The sequence below is a fragment of the Hippopotamus amphibius genome, chromosome 12 (genome assembly GCF_030028045.1).
Source record: "Hippopotamus amphibius kiboko isolate mHipAmp2 chromosome 12, mHipAmp2.hap2, whole genome shotgun sequence".
Taxonomy (NCBI): domain Eukaryota; kingdom Metazoa; phylum Chordata; class Mammalia; order Artiodactyla; family Hippopotamidae; genus Hippopotamus; species Hippopotamus amphibius.
In genome coordinates this window covers 89,458,764-89,473,972 of record NC_080197.1, presented here as the reverse complement: position 1 = coordinate 89,473,972, position 15,209 = coordinate 89,458,764, and the positions used below count along the sequence as shown (strand labels likewise).

Here is a 15,209-nt window from a genome sequence, read left to right as displayed (position 1 = left end):
TGGGGGCGGGGATGGTGGGGCTGGGCCAGGGGACTGACCGAGTTGGAGAGGTGGGCCACGGCCTTGATATGCAGCAGCTCCTCAAAGATGAGGTCCAGCTCCTCATCTGTGCGCTGACCGGGGCTGCGGGCCCAGGAGGGCCGGGAAGAAATGATGGACTGTGGGCCCAAGGCCAGGTGCAGACAGCCACGGCACCCCCCGAGCTTGGGCCTGGGCCAGCTGGGGCCCCCGCAGTGGCTGTTTGTCAATAACGGGCCAGCCTTTACTGGGAGTACATCACGCGCCAGACATGGGTCCAAGCACTTTCCACGCATTACTTCATGCTGCCCTCACCACAACCCCATGATGTGGGTATTGTTATCCTTTGACAGAAGAGGAAGCTGGCGTGGAGAGGCCCAAGGTCACTGAGCTAGTAGCCAGTGGAACTGGAATTTGAAGCCAGACCTGCCCGCAGATCCCAAAGCCCACTGTCTCTCAGCCACGGTTACATCTCAGCGTGGGCAGGGTCTTCAGAGGCCACGTGCCCCCACAGCCTCAGTTACAGAGGAAGGACCAGGTTCAGAGCGGGCAGGAGGGCTCGAGATCACAGAGCAAGTCCATGGCAGGGTGCAGACCAGAGCTCAGGCCTCTGGTCCAGCCAGGGTCCTTTCCCTCCGCAAGAAGTAAGGGATCACCCCCTCAGAGGGAACACAGAAACTACCAAGAGCAGTGTTGCGGGACACAGGGCGCCTGACTTACGGCTTTCGAAGTGCCACCGTGAGCAGGGCATCAGGCCCCCGCTGGGAGAGCAGGGCCAGAGCCTCAACCAACTCCTCCTCCAGCTCGTGGATGCCCACAGGCTCTGGCTCCGGCCCAGGGAAACGGTAGAATTGGGTATCTCGGTCCTGGAAGGCCCAGTCGTGTTTCACTGGGGGGCAGAGGCCCAGGCATGGGGGAGGAGAGGAAATTGAGGCCATGTGGGTATGAGGCCCCCACTGCAATGCCCACCGGAGGCCTGCTCCCCAGGACTGCCCGGCCCCGGGCACCCACCCAGGGCTCGGGCTCACCATGACAGAGGGCCCCTTCATCCAGCAGCACCTGGCAGATACCCACGGCTTGGCTCCGGGAATGGACCCCCAGCCCCAGGGCCAAGATCGCGTCCACCAGCTCTCGGCCAGAGCAGCACTGCCTAGGAGGTGCAGGGGACGGGAGGAGGAAGGAGAATCAAATGGCAGGAGGGGAGGGGGAGGGGGGAAGGGAGGAACTCTGTCCAAAACGCACCTTCCGAGGCTAGAGCCGGGCTGGGCCCAGGTGCCTGGACGAAGTGAAAGGGAGAGAAGACGCAGGTGGGTGGGTGTGGAGGGGGTGGGTGAGGAGGTAGCCAGGGCCACCACTCACCGGTGGAGCCTGAGGTGGTACTTTCGGTCTCGGATGAGGTTGGGGCAGGTGGCTAGGAGATGTCGATGCAGCTGCTTCCCGGCCCTGAGCACCCGCTCCGTGGAGGCCTAGGAGGCGGAGAGGCGCCGCTGTCTCAGGCCCTGAAACCCTGGCTGTGCTGCCCCCTCCCAGCTCCACCCCCGGGGCCTGTACCTGCTCGAGGCTCACGCTGAAATCCAGGGACTCCTCGCTGTTGGTGAGTGGCGTCTGAGGGCAGTGGGAGGGTTTGAGTGTTACTGCCAGGTCTTTGAACCCAGCTCTCCGATGCCCTCCCCTATCACGCCCAGCCCCTGCACCTGTCCCGACTCCAGGCATCTACTTCGCTACTCTTTCAACAAATACTCGCTGAGCACTCCTCATCTGCCAGGCACCAGCCTCGTCCCCCCTCTGCTGCCCTATCCTCAGACCCTGTCTTCCCTCCTGACTCCAGCAGTGCATCCCCACAGATGAGATCCCAGTGCTGCTTCCTGAGGGCCCAGGTGTGCCCAGGCTCCCAGGTAAACTGCACCGTGTAGGGAAGGGGCACGGTGGAGCTGGGGGAGCAGGAGGACATGAGATAAGAAGGCCAGTGAGAGGCCAGGAAGCGAGAGGCTGGGGAGGCCTGCAGTCCCGAGGCCTGATCCCGAGCCAGGGTCTGTCCCCAACCACAGGACCATGCTCAAATCTCCTGCCCTCCGTGGGCCTCGGTGCAGCCTGGCAGTTAAAAATACAAACCCTGGGGACTTCCCTGGTGGCACAGTGGCTAAGACTCCACACTCCCAATGCAGGGGGCTCGGGTTCGGTCCCTGGTTAGGGAACTAGATCCCACATGCATGCTGCAACTAAGAGTTCGCATGCCACAACTAAGGAGGCCGCAAGCCTCAACTAAGGAGCCCGCCGGCTGCAACTAAAGACCATGTGTGCCACAACTAAGGAGCCTGCAAGCTGCAACTTAGGAGCCCACCTGCCGCAACTAAGACCCAGCGCAACCAAATAAATAAAATAAATATTTTTTTTTTAAAAAGGAGGTTTAAAAAAAAATACAAACCCTGGAGCCGACTCCTGGATTCAAATCCCTGCTCCTCTGTTTGCTAGCAGCATCACCCTGATATGATTTAACCTCTCCCTGCCTATAAATCTATAAAACATTCATAAAAACAATTCAGGCTTTGGGAAGGATTATGTGAGTTAATAGAGATCAAACGTTTAAAGCACCACCTGGCATATACATATAGTTGTGTATACATGTTAGTTACTATTACTCATCTGTGAAGCAGAGGGCGGGCTGCCTGCTGGAAGGCCCCTTTCCTCTCTGGGATGCTGCTGCTGGTCCCTAAGCCTGTAAGAGTGAGTCAGTCTTGGCAGCACACAGGACGCCTCCGGAAGACGGGATTTATGTAGTATCATTGGTGAACAAGGTTTCCCTGCCCTTGGCATCAAGGCACTCCCAAGCCTGTGTGCCCTGGGATGTTGGCCATGAAAGCCTCTCATGCCCCTCTTTTCCTACCACCCAAGGACTGGAATGTGTGGACATCTCTGGACAGGATGCCCTACCCTCCATGAGCCCTCCCAAAGGCAGGCACTTGAAGTTTACAAGGTATGTCTACCTCCGTGATTTTATCTGATCCCATAGAGAGCAGGATCAGATGGGAAGCAAGCAGAGCAGGTACTGTCTGTCCTCTCTGACTTAGGAGGAAACAAAAGTCTAGAGGTGAAGTGCATTTGTAACTCAGACACACAGCCAGAGAGCCACGGATAAACTCAAGTTCCTACCAGAAGTGCTCACATTCTTGGTCTCACGCCACCCACCACACCTGCCTGTTTCTTCTCCCTCCCCCCTTTTCTCTGCTGCTTTCTCATCTGCACTCAGGGCCTGGAGAGGACCTGGGTGGGAAGCTAGAGCACGACCAGGCCTGGGGCCAGAGCCCCCTCCCCTGGTCCTGGCATCTTCCCACTGTGTGCCATGCAGAGGCCTGAGGTCTGGCGTGCGTAGGCACCTAGCCCAATGCTGGGAGGAAGTCGCTAGGTGTCCCAAAGGTATCCCTGCCCGGGTCATGGGGCCCATCCTAGTGCCAGACATAGCCCTGGAGACTTAGCGACAGGAAATGAGGAGGAGGAGGAGGAGGAGCCAAGGAAGGAGGAAGGGCAGGAATGCTACCCAGCCAGCCCCCTGTGTTGGAACAAACAGTGCTGAGTGCTAATGACTTGTTGTTGTTCATGTCAGAGTGCCCAGGTGGCCCCAGGCCCTGCCCCAACTCCCTTTGGTGCCCACGACCCAGACTCCGGCACACACTCCCTTCCTGGTATTATTCTGACCCCGGAGGGCACATCAGGAGGGGAGGTGCCTGGTCATGTGGCCAGGCTGGTCAAGACTCAGATCTCAGATCCGCAGGCCTTGTTTAAACCGTTTCCTGTCCTGCCCCAGGGGATGTGTATGAGGGCCAGAGGCTGGGGGCTCTGGCCCAGAAGAGCTGAGGAAGGGACCTGAAGGCATCCATCTTATTTTGCCAAGGAAAGGAGGAGCCCAGAGAGATGCGTAACTTGCCCAGAGTCTCACAACTGCTTAGAAATGTAAGATCCTGCTGAATAACTCTGTACCAACGCTGACCCTGAAGTAGGAATTTCTCCTATTTCACAGCTAGAGAAAAGGAGACTCAGAGGTTACATAACCTGCCCTGCGAGCTGGTAAGTAGGGGCACTAGAATTCACACTGTCTGATTCCAAAGCCCATGTTCTTAGCCACTAAGCTCTACCATCTCCCATGGCGCCTCTGTGGCCCCGGGCTTCCCCCACCGTGTGCCGTGGAAGCAGAGATGACAGAGGTGAATTCTGCCCTCAAAAATGTTCCATGGGCAAGGAAGTTGGGAAATCACTGGGTTAGACAAAGTTCCATAGGTTTGTCATCACAGGCCCTCTGGATCCCTGCCCTGCGCCTGTGCACCGGGACCTCCTAGGATCAAGGTGCAGCGGGGCTCTTCGGGGCAGCAGTCAGGTGTGTGGGCTCCAGAGCCAGGCACCTGTGTTCAAATCTTGGCTCCCCGTTACTGGCCGGTTGTGTGACCCTGGTCTGCTTATGGACCTCTCTGTGCTTCAGCTTCCTCATCTGCAACATGGGGTTGATGATAATAGTACCTATCCCACAGCGTCCTTCGGAGGATCAAACGACTTAATAATAGGAAGCATCTGAAGCCATGCCTTCTTGGTAGTAACTCCTCAGTCAGTGTTAAGTAACTTGATGTAACATTATTATTTCATGCTGGGCACCTATCATCCGGACACAGTGCAAGAAATGCTGTACTTCGGCTGACCCTGTCCCTGATCTGATAACCCTGAGTGTCAGCTTAGGGGGTTCTCAGCTGGAAAGCAGTACCTGGTATGGGTAGGGGTGAAGGCCCTCTCCCACCGCCTCCCCTTGTGCCTGGACAGGAAGGACTCAGGGTGGAAGAGGAGGTGCTAGCTAGTTTCCCTGGCACCGGTGCCATGGCCTGCCCCACCACCCGCCCTGTCACTGAGTGTCAGAGTTGCACTGGAGGGGCAGGCACAGAGCCAGACAGCCGCGTGGGGACCCGTCAGACCAGTTCCCTTAGGCCACAGCTAGGGTCTCAGGCCAGGGCCATGTGCGTTGGGACTGGGAAAGGATGCACGAGTGGGGGTGATGATTTGGGGTGTCCATGTTACCATCTGCAGCAAGAAAAAGTAGGCCATGAGCCTGAACTCTGCAGCCAGATTGCCTAGGACCAAAACTCAGCTTGTCCCTTAGCAGCTATGTAACCCTATACCCGTCACTTAGCCTTTCTGTAGTTCTGCTTTCACATCTATAAAATGAGACGATGATATTTGTAGCTATCTCACAGGGCTGTTGTGAGATTATTTGATATGATAAAGTAAAGCTCATAATAGTGCCTGGGATGTAATACTACACAACTATTAGCTACTACCATTATTTGGACAGGTTGGATGGGAGCATGTTTTCTGAGTTTGAGAATAGAGCCACCTCCCCCAAAACGGTCTCTCAAAGAGAAGCATCCCAGACTTCTCTGAGCTTGTCGGACCCACCAGAGGTCACCCTGATCTTGCCCCTGCCTCTAGACAGATTGGTCCCTCTGTTGGCTCCCAGACATCAGACACGATCTCATCTCCCCCTCATGTTTTCCAAAGGAGATGTTCTTCCATCCTATTTCAGCATCACCTTTGCTATGGTTGGTAAGTCCTTTCTGTACCTAACCTCAGGCTCTCCTACGGTAACCTGCTTTCATTTTCTCTTGTCCAGGTCTAGTAGGAACAGAAAGTGCTCTCTTCAGACCTCAGGAGGTCGATGGGTTTCCCCCTCGGTTTTCTAAGAGGGGGGCATGGCCTGAATAATTCCCAGCACTGTCCTCCTGGGACTCTGGGCACCACATCCTTACAACATCTACCTTTCACCCTGTGTGTGCACACTCCCTGCTGGGTACTTGTTCCCTCAAGGGAGCCCTTCCTCAGCCAAAGGCATCACCCAGAGGTGAGAAGTACAGATTCACAGGTACCCAGAGTCTCTTAAACACAGACACAGTGGGCTGAAACCACCGTACCCCCCACTGCCCAGAGACGGTCTTCAAGAGAGGATGTGGCTTCTGCCTCTAGCAGTAAAAATCTAAGTTCCCTCTAATCATCAGTCCCCACACACACCTGGCAGGGGAAGGGCCTTATTTCTGTGCCTCTGACCCTGTTTTTTACTCCACTGATCCTTGCCCTCACCTTCGCAGCCTCCCCACGCACACAACAGCCCTTCAATTCTGGGGGACTGGGGGAGCCAGGAGACAGCCTGGCGGCCTCCTCCACCCCCTCCCAGGCTCCGGGTCCCAGGGGATCCTCCAGTGACCTCATTGTCCTGGCACCTGACCTTCCCCCCACTCCCCACCTTGCCTCTGTGAGCTGGGAAGGGGACAGGAAATGCACAAGTAATTATAGCCTGAGAGGGAGGGAGGGAGGAAGAGTTCCAGCCCACTGGCTCCAAGCAGGAGCTACTGGCAGTGACCTGGGGGGCGGGGGCACAGATGTCTAAGCCCAGAGGGAACCAGTCTCCTCTGCCCCCTCCAGAGCACCATCTGGAGCAGGACCCAGACCCATGAGGCCCCCAGTCAGGAAGACCCAGGGAGGGAGGGGTTGGGGGAGAGCTGGGGACTGACATCTAGATTATCCTCTCAATTCCCACTGCAAGGAGGACCCCATCATCTTGGTGGGCCTCAGTTTTCTCAACTCAGCTTTCTATTTTGGTCAATATAAACGGTGGTTGGTGAGGTAGGAGGAAGGAGGCAGAAGGTGGTGGTCATTCTACTCAAAGGGATTTGCAGATAAGAGGGGCGCTCTCCTGAGCCCTGCTTTCTCTCTGCCCCTCTGCCCAAGCTCTCCCTGCACCCACCCCCACCCTGGTGGGCACATGTAATAGACACACACCGAATCTCAGGGGAAGAAACTCTATTCAATCTGAGTGGTTGGGGAGAGCTCTGCTGATTTGGATCCTGCAACCATTATCTTGCCTCCAACCCACCCACATCCTCCCCCCACCCTTTCTCCTTCATTCTTGCAGCTCCAGAGATATTCTTCACTGGCAAAGGGAGCTCCGTTCAGCTCAGCGTCTCCAAACTTCTCAGAATTCTCCCTTGAGCCCCTCAAAGCCAGATGCCAAGCAATGTTCACATGACCACCTCACCCCAATATCAAAAAGCAGACTCAACACAGTTCAGTCCTCACTAAAGGAGAAGGTTGCCACGGTGATGGTTAAAGAACAGTAACCAGGCTTACCTCACCCCCTGCTTAACCTGGCCCCCAGAATTTCATACATGCCTCCCACCCCCACCTGGAGAACACGCAAGCACCTAACTAAAGGCACACATAGGTGACAGCGAAGTGACAAGTCCTTTTCCCCTTCCCCCCATGCTTGAATGGGGGGACTTGGGCACCACACACACACACACACAGTGCAGCTGTGTGAGACACCCACACGCTGCAGCCAAGCTGCCTGACCTACTGTCTAACCCAGCTGTATCCCCCACACCCCCAGAGCAAGCTAGGCCACCAGCAGCACACCCGTTCTCCCAGTCAGGCCCCCCTCCAGCCCTGGCCCAGGCAGCGGACAGGCACTCACCCAGCGAAGACCCTGGATGCAGCTGGGGCGCTGGTGCTCGAGCAGCAGCTGGTAGGAGCAGCTTCGGGACCGGTACATCCTCCTCAGCACCATGTTGAGCAGCGTCCCCTCCGGCACCACGTCCGGGAGGCCTCCCACCGGTGGTGCTCCCAGAACTGAGCTGTCCTCCAAAGCCAGGCCCACCTGCCAGCGGCTCTCACCTGGCCAGCTCACCTGTGACATGAAGAGGAAGGCAGACAGCCATGAGGCTGGGGCTGGGGCAGCTGGACCAAGGCACAACTGCCCCAAGCAGAACCACTTCCTTAGAGTCCTCTGGACTGGTCAGGCGGAGGTGCTGCACTCCTGCCAGGAGCCAGGGGGAGGGACAGGAAGACCTTCACTGGGGCCTGCCGGTCTGGCGCACTCAGGGGTCTCCAGCCGGCGGACCAAAGATCAGGCCCTTCTTCCCGGTCTTCTTTGGAATTCTGCCCCACGCACGCACTGCCCATGGCCCCGCAGGGATCTCCACCAACTCCCAGGATGAGACCAGGGACTCACTGGATTCCCCCAGAAACGCAGCTGCAGCTCAAACCCTTCTTTTCTCCACGTTCCTCACCCCTGCCCAAGCCTCCCTCTCCTGCCCCAACTCCCCCACCGTGGCAGCTTCCTCTCTTGCTCCTCTTCCCCCCGACCCCACCTTACCCACCTTCATGTTCCTCCTCAAGCTCGCACAGCCGTGCAGGCTCTAGCAAAAGGCTGGGGGTGGCGGGAGCCCCCCCAACGAGCCCCTGCGTGCCCTGGGCTGTAAGTCCCAGGCGAAGTGAGCAGGCCAGTTCCTAGCTGGACCCGCTGCCAGGGCAGCCCGAGCTGGGTGGAGAGGCTCCTCTTGGGTGGAGGGAGAGCTGGGGTGTGTGGGGGGGAGGCGTCCCCCCACCCCCAGCGACAAGGAGCCCCGAGCCTCCCCTCCGTCCCAGACGAAAGAGCCAGCTGGCACCGGGCGCTGAAGCGAGGCTGAAGCTGGCACGGGTCCGGGCGGGAGCTGTCACACCCCCCGCGCGGCCCGCCCCCTTCCCCTGCCGGGACGGACAGAGGGGGCGGGGAGCACGCGCGCGGCGCTACAGCAGGAAAGGGGGCGGGCACGGGCAGGGGGCGGAGTCCGGAGTGCGGGTAAGCTGAGCGGGCTGGAGCCGGGACCTCCAGAACCCCCTACCCGTCCCGCCCGGGCGGGAGCGGCCCTGGAGAGTGTGCCCGGGACGCGGCGGCGGGGGTGTCGGGGTACGGGCTGTGCGCCGCTGCACCGGCCGCCACGTGGCCGGGAGGAGAAATGCAAACAAGGAAACCGGGGGAAGGGGGAGGGGGTGAGTCACTGCGGCCCCACCCTGGAGGGAAATCCGGGCTGGGGCCGCTTCCCGGCCGGGGGCGGCCTGCCTCCTGTCTCGGTTTAGGGTCTCGAACAGGCCGGGGGAGGGATTGGGCCGTTTTCCCGCAGGGAATCCTGCTGCCCAGCCTCACACCGCCGCGCTCCTGTGCACACACCCCATCCTCCCCCTTCTTCCCGCCCTGCACACACCGACACCCAGCGCGGGTGGGGACAATGAGGCTGGATGGAAGGACTGCCCTCGGGGATGTGGGGGCTGGGGCTGGACCTGGGGCTAAGCTCCCAGAGGAGGGAGGTTAGCAGGCCACGCCCCCGGCGGGTGAAGGCCGAGCCCGGGTCCAGAATTCTAGGCAAGCTCTGTATGAAGGGCCATCGTCTCCCTGGGGCTCAGTTTCCGCCGCCTCGCTGGTAGCCCAGCGCCCCCTTTTCGCCCCACTCCTGCTTCTGAGTCGGGGGAGAGACCGTGGCCCCGGGACAGCGACTCCCCAGGCGCCCGTGATCGCTTGGGACGTCGCTGAGGGTTTTGGAAGGAGTCGCACGCCCCGCCCCCGGCTTTCGAGGACTCACCCCCTTTTTGCCCCATCTGTGTCCCTTTCCCTCTGCTGCTGAGCCTGTCTGGACAAAGGAAGGCATATCTCTAACAATCCACCTCGCCTGCTCTTACACCGATGATTATTTTCTTGGGGGGGGGCGGTTAATTGTGATTAAAATCTCAATTTTAATGTCTTTAAAAATCCTTTCCAGGAGCTTGTCAAATTGTAAGTTACAACCCCTCAAATTTAGATTCAGTCCTTTTGGCATGAAATGGAAAATCTGTATTTTAAACAAATATTCCAAGGTTAGCTGTTGGTTCACACTTTGAGAAATGATGCTGGAGTTTTAAATGCTCCCCTCGGGAAAGGAGGGGAGGCTGAAAATGAATCTGGCCCCAAGACCAAACCCATCCACTCAGCTTCTGGGAATTTGGAAGAAGGAAGAACAGCTTGAAGGGTCACAGGTGTCCGTGGGGAAGAGAGCTGAGAGGCAGTGGGGCTGGGGAGTGAGTTGAAATGTGGGGTTGCTGGTGCCAGTGACCTGGTCTAGAAGTTCTTGCAGGGGAGTTTGCAGAGATTGGCAGTGGGGTCAGGAAGGGGTCCCCCCTTTCCTGTTCATCCTGCCTCTACTTTGGGCAGGTGGGAAAGGAGCCAGGGAGTGAGGCAGAACATCTGCGTCCCTCTCAGCAGGCCACAATAGCCTGTACATGCTTGGCACTGTTCGAAGTGCTTGACAGGTATTGTATCTATGGCACCACCCTATGAAGTAGTACTACTGTCTTCCCACTTTAGGTGGTGAAGATCAGGCTCAGAGGTATCAAGTAGCTTGCCAAGGTCACACAGCTAATCAGTCACAGAGCTGGGGCTTGAACCCAGGTTGCCTGGCTCCGCTTAACCCCAGGCTATACTGCACTGTGTGTACATCATATTCATTGCTCTAATCTGGACTACAAGCCTAAGACAGGGGGCTACGGAAAGAGAAATTGAGTGTGGTGGGGGCTAGGGTACAAGGCTCCAAAGAAAGTCATTCCAATTGGACATTCCACCTGTCTCATTCTTACCATTGGAGGGCAAAGCCCTCCCCTCCCACCAAGGCAGATGATGGAGCAGGTGTTTCCTTCTCAGGGTTCTTGGTTGGGACTGGCCTGTGAAATGAATACTTAGTAGATAATTGATGGAGCCTGAGGCCTGGAGGGGAGTGTGTCTGAGGAAGACCCTTTAAGCCAGATGATGAGTCATCATGGGGACAGTCGTGCCATGCCCTGGTGCAGCCTCCACCCTCCTCTGACTATCTTTAGATGCCTGAAAGGTAAGTTAGGACAGATACATAATAACATTAGTTAACATGCACCAGGTCCTGTTCTTGATACTTGTTATACATTCACTGATTTAATCATCACAGCAATCCTATGAGACAGATATTATTGTTATCCCATTTTGCAGATAAGAAAGCAGAGACATGGAAAGATTAACTGACACGTCCAAGGTTCCACAGCTAAGATGTGGAGCAGTGAGTGATTCTCACCTAGCACTTACTTACGAGTATGTGTGCTTTATCACTCTGTAATTCTGCCTCTCAAATATACTGACAGCTCCCGAGAAGGGGGAGAAGCCCACATCCAGAGTCGTTTCCCCTACACCTGAGTGCACAGGCTCCAGAGGAAGGGAGAGGGACAGACAGATGATGGAGGCTGAAAAGCAGAGCCCCTTGACACCGTCCACCCACACAATGAGCTCTCTGCCAAGGCGTGAGCCTCTCGGCCAGCTGTGGCTCTGGGCTGTATTCCTCCCACCCAAGCCTCTTTGCTGAGCTCTACACTTGTGGAGCCTGAAGCTTCCTGGATCTTCACACTACACGAGTCTAAAACTCCCTTTAGGCCCCAGCTGCCCCTCCTCCCACCTGGCCTCTCTCAGCTCCCTGCTCCAGGACCGCCACCACTGCCTAAGCAAAGCACCTGATACCTCAGTCCCTCCTTCTCCCGCATCCAATCAGCCTCCAATTCTGGTTGGTTCAACCCATGGATAAACTCTTGCATCCACCCATCATGCCCCATCCTCACCAAAACTGCTCTAGCCCAGTGATGGTCTCTTGCAGCACTTACTATGTGCAGGGTACTCTGTTTACTACTTTATAGACATTATCTTTTAATCCTCAGAACAATCACTATTTACAAGTGAGGACACTGAATAACAGAGAGGTGAAGTAACGTGGCCAAGGTCACACAGCTAGTAAGTAGCAATGCCAGACCCAGTCTGACCGCAGAGTCCACCCTCTTCATCACCATTTGGTGCTGCCCCCCGATCACTACTCTCAACTCTGACTTCCTCAGTCGTTCCCGTGCAGTGCCACAAGAATCTTTAATTCTTTCAATGGCATTTACTGTAAGTGCCAGGAACTCTGCTGTAAACTGGAGATCTAAAACTGGGCAGATGCTGGGCTCCAGGGCCATGGAGCCTAGTGGAATTTTCTGTTAGCTCCCTGACACACGAATCTGGTCAGGCCTCCACACCCAGCACAGTGTCTGGCATCAAGTAGGTGCTTAATGATTGCAGGTGGAAATGAGACGAAGTCTGAGGGGGGAGTCAGCTGGGGCCTGCTGTGGGCCTGTACCAAGGGCAGGGCAGAAGGGAGAGGGCCTGCTTTTCCAGTTCATTTTGGGGATGGTTCATTTCATCTCCCTCCCTCCCTCCCTCCTGGCTGCTTCCTTGTCTCCTATCTTTCCTCCTTCTCCTGTGCAGCAAACCTTGCTCATGCGGCTCAAACGTGTCCTTTGAGGTTGTTGGTGGTATGGAGGTTGGGAGGCTGGAGGACATATTAGCCAATAGGCCTCTGGTGGGACTGTGGAAAAGGGCCAGCTTGGAGGTCAGAGGATTTAAGGGCTGCGCCTGGGTACCTTGCCTTCTGCAGCCTCCCTGAGCATCCCTGACATTCTCCCCTGGCTGTGGCTTCTCAACAACGGAGAGGGATGGAGAAGAGAGCCTAGGTACCCTCACCTGGGCTCTACTTCCCAGCTCTGGAAGGTTGAAGGTCCTCTGGCACTTGTCCAGGCTCCTCTGGCCCCAAGGGTGGTTCCAGTCGAGTTCCCTCATCTCCTCCCCTGCCCATTCCTGGGGTGGGGGTGGGGGGGCCGAGGCAGGGAACCGGAACACTGATGGGCACCAAGCCAAACCTTCCTGGGACCAGCAGGTCACAGCCAATCGCTCATGAGTCACTTATGACAGTGGTAGAGTGGGAGGCAGAGGAGAGATGGGCTCCTCCTTCTCCAGGAGGCGGGGGCAAGCTGGAGGGAGGTTTGCAAGGGCAGGACGGGGCTGGGAATCAGTAGGGAGCTGACTGAGGTGACCCCACACTTTCCTGGAGGCACATTCTTCTGGCTGGTGGTCAAGCTACCCATGCGTGACAGGGGCAAGGAAATGGTCACCAAACAGGCCTGTGGTGCTGATGGTGGTGGCCAGAGGGTGAGGAGAGGCCAGGAGAACAAGACAGGAGGCTGGGCAGGTCTGGAGCTGTGCTAAAGGGAGGGGAACAGACCTGCCTAGCAGGCAAGTTTGGTGTTATTTGAATGTGCAGGAGGTGCTTTCTGCCTGCAGCTTCTCCTTCTCAAGAGTGTGTGTGTGTGTGTGTGTTCCACACACCCAGGAGACACTGCATCTGCCCTTGAGTGATCAGTGCCCTGAAACGGCAGCTCTAGCCCAGTGGTGGCCCCTTCCCTCAGGCTCAGAGGCCCCTCCTTGGCTCTCAGTCCCGCACCCCTGCTGGAGTTCCCAGTGTGCACTTGCAGACCTACACCACTCCCCCGCCTCCCCCTGGGGCTCACTACCCGCACGACCTCCTCCCGCCCGCTCCCCCCAACATCCCCAGCCTTCCCCAAACCCCCATCTCAGGGGCCCCCGTCTTGCTTGGGACTCAAACTCGGCACCTACGTCACCCTCACGTGTTAGAGCCTTGGCAGGGGCGGCTGCAGGAGCCCATGGGAGCGTTCCGTCTCAATCCAGAGCCATGGCTGAGGAGACGGTCCGGCTGTGAGCGACCAAGCAAGCAGGCCAGGCAGAGAAGCCCCCTCCTAGCGTCAGAGCAGACCCCAACCCTGCCCCCAAATCTCACTGAGGCAATGCTGGGGCCAGAGGAAGCTGAGGACTCCAAAGGCTTGGCACCAGACCCACTGACCATTTCCTCCCTCCAGAGAGGACACGGCTAAAGGCCAGAGGAGACTGCAAAGATGGGATCTGTAGAGGGAAACAGAAAAGAGAGGCGACGTCTGCAGGTCTGGCTGAGAGAGAAAGCTGCAGGCCACTGCCTCCCCTCCTTGGATCAGTCCAGGATGGAGAGGCGGCCACCAGCCGCTCAGACTTCCCACCCAGGCCTCAGGAAGTCCTTCCTGCTCTTGCCTTGGCGCCCCCTCCTCTAGGAGCTCTACCTCCAGAGAAATGGAGGAGCAGTGGACTCCCCTTCAACCTTCAACTCCATGCTGCAGGGGGGGCACGTAGCCCACCTCTGCATTCCCCCTCTCATTCCACAGAGGACTGGATGCTGATGTACTCTCCAGTGCCCCCCCCCCCCGACCCCTCCACCCCCATGCCCCAGCTCCTCAGGCCTCAGTGGACGGTGCTGGCTGGCATCCTGGGCGCCGGGCAGAGCGGCGGCTTCTCACCTGCTTGTGCCCCCAGCCCGGTTCTTCTCCCCCCCAGAGTCCAGCCTGTGTCAGTTCCTCCTGCAGGGCCCCATTTCCCTACCACACGCCTGGTACCCACCATAACTACAATTAGAAATTGCACAGGAATTGTCTAATGATCCGTAGCAATTCCTCCTCTGAGAGAACGTGAGCCCCCAGCGGGCAGGAGCTGGCCCTGCTTTGCTCCAGGCCACATGCTTCACACAGCCAGGGCTGTGGGCACAGAGGCCCTCAGGAGAGGCTTCTTGAGTTGAATAGGTAAACTCACGTCCCCTTCTCTGGCCTTGGGTCCTGTCGCCTTCCTCATGGGTCCCCCAGGTCTTTCTTTTCTCCTGCTACCTTTCCACCCAGTTCTGGACCCATCTCTCTTCCTCGCCCTGCCTCAGTCTATCTCTAGCTCATCCTCTTCCTCCTCCAGGAAGCACCCTCAGATTCACACCTCAGACCTCTCTAGGGTGCTACTCATGGGTCCCACGCGCTGCACTAAGCACAGGTGATAGTTTTTTCCAGTCCCTTAACTTTACCCGGTCCCTTAACTTTACAGCTGGATTAGAGGTGGGATCTGTGTATACTGATCAAGCGTCCGTGGTGACTTTCTCATTCAGTAAATCCAATCCCTAAATGCAAACCTAAAGGACAAATATGTACTAATCTCTGGACTTCCCTGGTGGCACAGTGGTTAAGAATCCGCCTGCTGACGCAAGGGACACGGGTTCGAGCCCGGGTCCAGGAAGATCCCACATGCCGCGGAGCAGCTAAGCCTGTGCTCCACAACTACTGACCCCGCACACCTAGAGCTCGTGCTCCACAACAAGAGAAGCCACCGCAATGAGAGACCCATGCACCTAAACGAAGATTAGCGCCCACTTTCCACAACTAGAGAAAGCCCGCGCGCAGTAACAAAGACCCAAAAGCAGCCAAAAAAAGAAAGCAGTAATCCCTGTGCCAGGCTTTGTCTTTTAGGGAGAGTTAATGCCCTCCCCTCCTGTCCTCAGCTTTTGTATTTTCTCATTCCCCATGACCCCAGGCTCCAGCCCAGGCAGAGGTTAACTCCTGGCTTTATCTCTCTCTGTCTCTGTCTTTCTCTCCCTTCACCCAACAACAACCCCACCGTGAAAGGGAAAGGA

The 15,209-nt window shown here is 57.2% G+C and overlaps 1 protein-coding gene across 6 annotated transcripts in view; it reads right to left on the bottom strand.

Annotated features, from left to right (window-relative positions):
- The window catches only part of RAPGEF3 (Rap guanine nucleotide exchange factor 3), a 30,536-nt gene extending 21,746 nt beyond the window's left edge, over positions 1-8,790 (bottom strand). For 3 of the 6 annotated variants that reach the window (XR_009048408.1, XM_057702139.1, XM_057702140.1), the window contains exons 1-7: positions 8,205-8,789; positions 7,520-7,732; positions 1,570-1,623; positions 1,378-1,484; positions 1,047-1,168; positions 739-907; positions 39-123 (exon numbers count right to left, since the gene is read on the bottom strand). Coding sequence is in view for 4 of the 6 variants with exons in the window: in XM_057702139.1 (XP_057558122.1) it covers positions 39-123; positions 739-907; positions 1,047-1,168; positions 1,378-1,484; positions 1,570-1,623; positions 7,520-7,732; positions 8,205-8,210 (756 nt within the window). In the remaining 2 variants the exon portion in view is untranslated. Of the gene's footprint in view, positions 1-38; positions 124-738; positions 908-1,046; positions 1,169-1,377; positions 1,485-1,569; positions 1,624-7,519; positions 7,733-8,204 lie in introns of all 6 variants that reach the window. The other 3 variants (XM_057702138.1, XM_057702136.1, XR_009048409.1) reach the window with 2 other exon arrangements.
- Between the last annotated feature and the right edge of the window lie 6,419 nt (positions 8,791-15,209).